This window comes from Electrona antarctica, assembly GCF_951216825.1.
Source record: "Electrona antarctica genome assembly, contig: scaffold_265, whole genome shotgun sequence".
Classification (NCBI taxonomy): Eukaryota; Metazoa; Chordata; class Actinopteri; order Myctophiformes; family Myctophidae; genus Electrona; species Electrona antarctica.
This window is the reverse complement of record NW_027636981.1, coordinates 48200-55459: the sequence shown is the minus strand read 5'-3', so window position 1 is coordinate 55459 and position 7260 is coordinate 48200. Positions and strand designations below refer to the sequence as shown.

Below are 7260 nucleotides of genomic sequence, written 5' to 3'. Positions count from 1 at the left end.
GGCGCTGGAACGACCCAGATATGGTACGGTACTGTTGGGTCACGTTTTTAACATCTGGAACGACCCAGATATGCTACTGTACTACTGCTACTGCGACGCATTGAGAGCTTGTAGATCGGCTATTTTCAATAGATTTTCTACACATTTTGAAATGGGACATTCTGCAATATGAGTACTTTTAGTACTTTAAGTGCATTTTGATGCCGTTACTTTTGTAAAAGTACATTTTGAATTCCGTACTTTTACTTGTAACGAAGTATAGTTCTAAATTGCAGTATTGGTATACTTTTACTTAAAGTAAAACAATTGAGTACTTTCCCCCCCCCCTGCCGCTCCCAGCTGGTCATCGGTGACTTCGGTCTGAGCATGGACCAGTCCCGCTCCCAGATGGCCATGTGGGCCGTCATGGCCGCTCCGCTCTTCATGTCCAACGACCTCCGCACCATCAGCAGCGGAGCGCGCACCATCCTGCAGAACAAGATGCTCATCGGCATCAACCAGGACCCCCTGGGGGTCCAGGGAATACGCATCCTGAAGGTAAGGTGGTCCCCGGGTCCCCATCCCATGCAGGGGGAAGCTTGTAGGTCTGCTATTTTTGAAAATTCGTAAAAATGTGGCGCAAATCTTTGAACAAATTATTTCAGAGTGAACGTTTTTAACTCAAATCTTTGTTTCTGGGGAGGTTCCTGGAACAACATATTTTCAGATGGGGGTCGGCGGCCAATTACATATATTTTTGGGGGTCCTTGACATGAAAATGTTTGAGAACCACTGACCTAGAAACATGGGTTTTTCAGAAAACTGTCATGATTTAGAAGACATTTTGTAGAATCGAGCTCGGTAGAAATGGGTTAATGGACTTATAAGTGACAACTGACTGACTATACTGTAGAAGTGAGTAATAATAGTCATTAAGTTAACTATAGAGAATAAATGAAGTAAGCTAGATATTTAGGCGAACTGATTATTTTAAGATGACAAAGACCATTGAGAGCAGCCAAGGGCTTGACATTAAATAACACCTATGCTTGGAGGGAAGATTCTACAGAAGGTATTTGTGGATAGTTGAACAGCTGTGAATCTGGTTGACCATACACGCACCTAAGGCCTCATTCACACGTAATCACACCACACGCCAATCAAGCAAATGTTAGGTCGTTTTTTCGGGCCACCACAATGCTTTTCCAAAGGGAGTCACATGCATGGTTTGATCAAACATTTGTGTTTGATTGCTGATTGCTGTGACTCCCATTGGAAAAGCATTGTGGTGGCCCAAAAAAACAAAAAAACAACCAAACATTTGCTTGATTGGTGTTTGGTACGTGTGAATGAGGCCTTAGTAAAAGCGGGGGTTGTACTGGTCAGTGATCTAATCACTGAACTATCTATTGGAGCCTCAATGTTTGAGGGATTGAAAAGGGACACTTCTGTCTGAAACGATGTCCATGAGCTGGACAGAGATACACCAAGGCCAACGATGTCCATGAGCTGGACAGAGATACACCAAGGCCAACGATGTCCATGAGCTGGACAGAGATACACCAAGGCCAACGATGTCCATGAGCTGGACAGAGATACACCAAGGCCAACGATGTCCATGAGCTGGACAGAGATACACCAAGGCCAACGATGTCCATGAGCTGGACAGAGATACACCAAGGCCAACGATGTCCATGAGCTGGACAGAGATACACCAAGGCCAACGATGTCCATGAGCTGGACAGAGATACACCAAGGCCAACGATGTCCATGAGCTGGACAGAGATACACCAAGGCCAACGATGTCCATGAGCTGGACAGAGATACACCAAGGCCAACGATGTCCATGAGCTGGACAGAGATACACCAAGGCCAACGATGTCCATGAGCTGGACAGAGATACACCAAGGCCAACGATGTCCATGAGCTGGACAGAGATACACCAAGGCCAACGATGTCCATGAGCTGGACAGAGATACACCAAGGCCAACGATGTCCATGAGCTGGACAGAGATACACCAAGGCCAACGATGTCCATGAGCTGGACAGAGATACACCAAGGCCAACGATGTCCATGAGCTGGACAGAGATACACCAAGGCCAACGATGTCCATGAGCTGGACAGAGATACACCAAGGCCAACGATGTCCATGAGCTGGACAGAGATACACCAAGGCCAACGATGTCCATGAGCTGGACAGAGATACACCAAGGCCAACGATGTCCATGAGCTGGACAGAGATACACCAAGGCCAACGATGTCCATGAGCTGGACAGAGATACACCAAGGCCAACGATGTCCATGAGCTGGACAGAGATACACCAAGGCCAACGATGTCCATGAGCTGGACAGAGATACACCAAGGCCAACGATGTCCATGAGCTGGACAGAGATACACCAAGGCCAACGATGTCCATGAGCTGGACAGAGATACACCAAGGCCAACGATGTCCATGAGCTGGACAGAGATACACCAAGGCCAACGATGTCCATGAGCTGGACAGAGATACACCAAGGCCAACGATGTCCATGAGCTGGACAGAGATACACCAAGGCCAACGATGTCCATGAGCTGGACAGAGATACACCAAGGCCAACGATGTCCATGAGCTGGACAGAGATACACCAAGGCCAACGATGTCCATGAGCTGGACAGAGATACACCAAGGCCAACGATGTCCATGAGCTGGACAGAGATACACCAAGGCCAACGATGTCCATGAGCTGGACAGAGATACACCAAGGCCAACGATGTCCATGAGCTGGACAGAGATACACCAAGGCCAACGATGTCCATGAGCTGGACAGAGATACACCAAGGCCAACGATATCCATGAGCTGGACAGAGATACACCAAGGCCAACGATGTCCATGAGCTGGACAGAGATACACCAAGGCCAACGATGTCCATGAGCTGGACAGAGATACACCAAGGCCAACGATGTCCATGAGCTGGACAGAGATACACCAAGGCCAACGATGTCCATGAGCTGGACAGAGATACACCAAGGCCAACGATGTCCATGAGCTGGACAGAGATACACCAAGGCCAACGATGTCCATGAGCTGGACAGAGATACACCAAGGCCAACGATGTCCATGAGCTGGACAGAGATACACCAAGGCCAACGATGTCCATGAGCTGGACAGAGATACACCAAGGCCAACGATGTCCATGAGCTGGACAGAGATACACCAAGGCCAACGATGTCCATGAGCTGGACAGAGATACACCAAGGCCAACGATGTCCATGAGCTGGACAGAGATACACCAAGGCCAACGATGTCCATGAGCTGGACAGAGATACACCAAGGCCAATGAAAAGGACTATATACCAAATGTCCCACTTTAATAAACACAAGAAGCATGTCGGCTGCAAGACTATTAGTTTGTATTATTACTATTATTATATTATTGATTGCTATTATTTAATTTGCATTATTTAATGCTTTCATTTGGATTAATGTCATGTCAACGTCATTGCTGACCTGCATGACGTCGCTATCATCAGTGCTATATTGTCATGTGTCTGGTGTTCTGGCGCCCCCTGTCTGCCGGTGCTATAATGACATGTATCCTGTTGCTTTAGGAGAAGAGTGGCATCGAGGTGTTCTGGCGCCCCCTGTCTGCCGGTGCTATAATGACATGTATCCTGTTGCTTTAGGAGAAGAGTGGCATCGAGGTGTTCTGGCGCCCCCTGTCTGCCGGTGCCAGTGCCCTGGTGTTCTTCAGCCGACGTACCGACATGCCCTATCGCTACCAGAGCGCCCTGTCGAAACTCAACTACACCTCTGGAAGATACCAGGTGTGTTTTATCTCTGTCTCTAAACTCAACTACACCTGTGGAAGATACCAGGTGTGTTTTATCTCTGTCTCTAAACTCAACTAATAATAATAATAATAATAATAAAACTTTATTTGTATAGCACCTTTCATGACATGAAATGCAGCTCAAAGTGCTTTACACAAAAAGAAAAGAAAGGCAGGGCATAAACAATACAGTGAGGACATGAATAACATTTTTTTTAAAAGACAAATAAATCAATTAAAAGCAAGGGTGTAAACGTGGGTCTTGAGCTGAGCTTTAAAAATGTCTACAGAGGCTGCCTGTCGAAGGTACAGTGGGAGTTTGTTCCACGCCGTCGGCCCGTAGAAGCAAAAGGCTGCTTCCCCGTATTCTTTAGTTGCCATTTTTTTAGGCAAAGCGAGCAGGCCAGCAGTGGAAGACCTTAGGGGGCGGTTTGGGACATATTTCGGCAGGCAGTCATGTAGGTAGGAAGGTGCGAGACCATTGAGAGCTTTATAAACAAGTAAAATAATTTTAAAATCAATCCTAAAAACAACCGGAAGCCAGTGCAATGAGGCCAAGACTGGAGTAATATGTTCTCTCATCTTAGTTCTAGTTAAGACTCTGGCTGCTGCATTTTGGACAAGTTGTAATCTGTCACTTGATTTCTTAGGCAATCCAGAAAAAAGTGCATTGCAGTAATCAAGCCGCATCGTCCAGTGACAAATAGGCTCTGATTCGTGCAATATTTCTAAGATGAAAAAAGGCAATCTTGGTAACATGATTAATGTGTGAATTAAAATTCAGTTCAGAATCAATAGTGATCCCCAAGTTCCTTACTGTACTGTTACTTTCTACAGTCAGGTTGCCAAGTCTGCTTTTTATCGATTCTTTCTGCTCACTAGAACCGATTATGAGAACTTCTGTCTTATCCTCATTTAGCTTGAGAAAGTTCTCACTCATCCAGCATTTAATGCTAGACAGACAGGTCAACAGCGGGTCTAAGGCACAGAGATCATCTGGAGCTACAGAAAGATATAGTTGGGTATCATCAGCATAGAAATGAAAATTGACTCCGTGATTGGTAATGAGTTCTCCCAATGGCAGTATGTACAGGAAGAATAACAGAGGACCAAGAATCGAGCCCTGTGGAATACCAGAACCGATGTTGTGTTTGTCTGAGTCAAACTCAGCTAGATTGACAAAATAGCTTCTGTTTGTTAGGTAGGAGGAAAACCAGGACAGGGCCGTGCCAGACAGGCCTACCCAGTGCTCCAGACGCTGTATTAAAATTGAATGGTCAATCGTGTCAAATGCAGCCGTTAGATCTAGAAGTAAAAGAACGGAAACATGTTTCTTGTCAGCAGACACCCTAAGATCATTCATTACTTTTACAAGTGCTGTTTCTGTGCTGTGGCCTTTCCTAAAGCCAGATTGGAATTTGTTATGCACATTGTTCTGTAGAAACACATCCAATTGATGAAAGATGCATTTTTCTAAAACCTTGCCCAGAAAGGGCAGATTAGAAATGGGTCGGTAGTTACCCAGCACAGAGGGATCAAGATTGTGTTTCTTGAGTAAGGGCCTAACTACAGCCGTCTTCAGTGAGTCTGGAAAGACGCCTGATTGTAGAGAGCTGTTTTTAGGATATCTCCAATCACACTGTCTAAAACCTCTTTGAGAAAGGTGGTGGGAATTGTGTCCAATGAACAGGAGGATGATGTCATCTGAGATATGGTTTTTCGGAGTTCGTCTTCATCAATTGTACAGAAAGACAATAGGCTCCCCCTGGAGAGATCAACCCTGGCACCATTAGCTGCTGTTTGAGGGCTTGAGCTAGCAGCAGCACCATTCATAATATCAGCTCTAATGTTACAAATTTTGTTATCAAAAAAGCATGCAAACTCATTACACTTAGCTTTAGAGGCCGGGAACGACTGCTTGTAGGACTGGGGGGGGTTTAAAAGTCGTTCAATGGTAGAGAATAAGACTCTAATAATAACTACACCTGTGGAAGATACCAGGTGTGTTTTATCTCTGTCTCTAAACTCAACTACACCTGTGGAAGATACCAGGTGTGTTTTATCTCTGTCTCTAAACACATTAACTCAACTACACCTGTGGACAAGGTTACAAGGTTTGTTAATCTGATTTAATCTCTCTAAACTCAACTACACCTGTGGACAAGGTTACAAGGTGTGTTAATCTGACTTAATCTCTCTAAACTCAACTACACCTCTGGACAAGGTTACAAGGTTTGTTAATCTGACTTAATCTCTCTATACTCAACTACACCTGTGGAAGATATACCAGGTGTGTTTTCAGTAAAGTCAATAAAAATTCCTCGTTTTGGTGACATATACTAGTAGAATGAATCCCCATGTTTGTGCCGAATCTGGGGGGAATGAGGTCAGTGACAATAAGGGTGATTCTGATGCCGATTCAGACATGCATATAGAGTTTAATTATTGTCTTTCTCTTTGTGTGTGTGTGTGTGTGTGTGTGTGTGTGTGTGTGTGTGTGCGTGTGCGTGTGTGTGTGTGTGTGTGTGTGCGCGCAATCAGGTCCACGACGTGTTCAGCGGTAAGACGGACGCGCTGAAAGACTCCACCCCCTTTGTGGTGTCAGTCAACCCCTCGGGCGTGGTCATGTGGCACGTCTCCGCCCCCGCCGCCGACAAGCCCCGCCTCCACACCGGCGGTAAGCTCCGTGGGCCTGCCTACTATCGTCACGACGACAACAACAACGACCTGCCTCCCGCCTTCCTCTGACCGCCCCGCCCCGCCCCGCCCCGCCCCGCCCGACGCAGCGCCACACGCCTACCGTAATTATGACATCACTTCTTCCTCGATATCGTTGTACCACTTGATACGAATCCCACCCACTCCACTCCACTGCCAGACTGAATCCCACCCACTCCACTCCACTGCCAGACTGAATCCCACCCACTCCACTCCACTGCCAGACTGAATCCCACCCACTCCACTCCACTGCCAGACTGAATCCCACCCACTCCACTCCACTGCCAGACTGAATCCCACCCACTCCACTCCACTGCCAGACTGATTGATACGAATCCCACCCACTCCACTCCACTGCCAGACTGAATCCCACCCACTCCACTCCACTGCCAGACTGCGGCGGAGAGGAATCCCACCCACTCCACTCCACTGCCAGACTGCGGCGGAGAGGAATCCCACCCACTCCACTCCACTGCCAGACTGAATCCCACCCACTCCACTCCACTGCCAGACTGCGGCGGAGAGGAATCCCACCCACTCCACTCCACTGCCAGACTGAATCCCACCCACTCCACTCCACTGCCAGACTGATTGATACGAATCCCACCCACTCCACTCCACTGCCAGACTGCTGATACGAATCCCACCCACTCCACTCCACTGCCAGACTGCTGATACGAATCCCACCCACTCCACTCCACTGCCAGACTGCTGATACGAATCCCACCCACTCCACTCCACTGCCAGACTG

The 7260-nt window shown here is 47.3% G+C and overlaps 1 protein-coding gene across 1 annotated transcript in view; it reads left to right on the top strand.

Annotated features, from left to right (window-relative positions):
• Window positions 1-6984, top strand: part of naga (N-acetylgalactosaminidase, alpha) — a 23445-nt gene extending 16461 nt beyond the window's left edge. The window contains exons 7-10 of the mRNA XM_079532349.1: window positions 4-23; window positions 340-537; window positions 3646-3786; window positions 6333-6984. Of these exons, the coding sequence (XP_079388475.1) occupies window positions 4-23; window positions 340-537; window positions 3646-3786; window positions 6333-6539 (566 nt within the window). The 3' untranslated portion in view covers window positions 6540-6984. The remainder of the gene's footprint in view (window positions 1-3; window positions 24-339; window positions 538-3645; window positions 3787-6332) is intronic.
• Window positions 6985-7260: the final 276 nt, after the last annotated feature.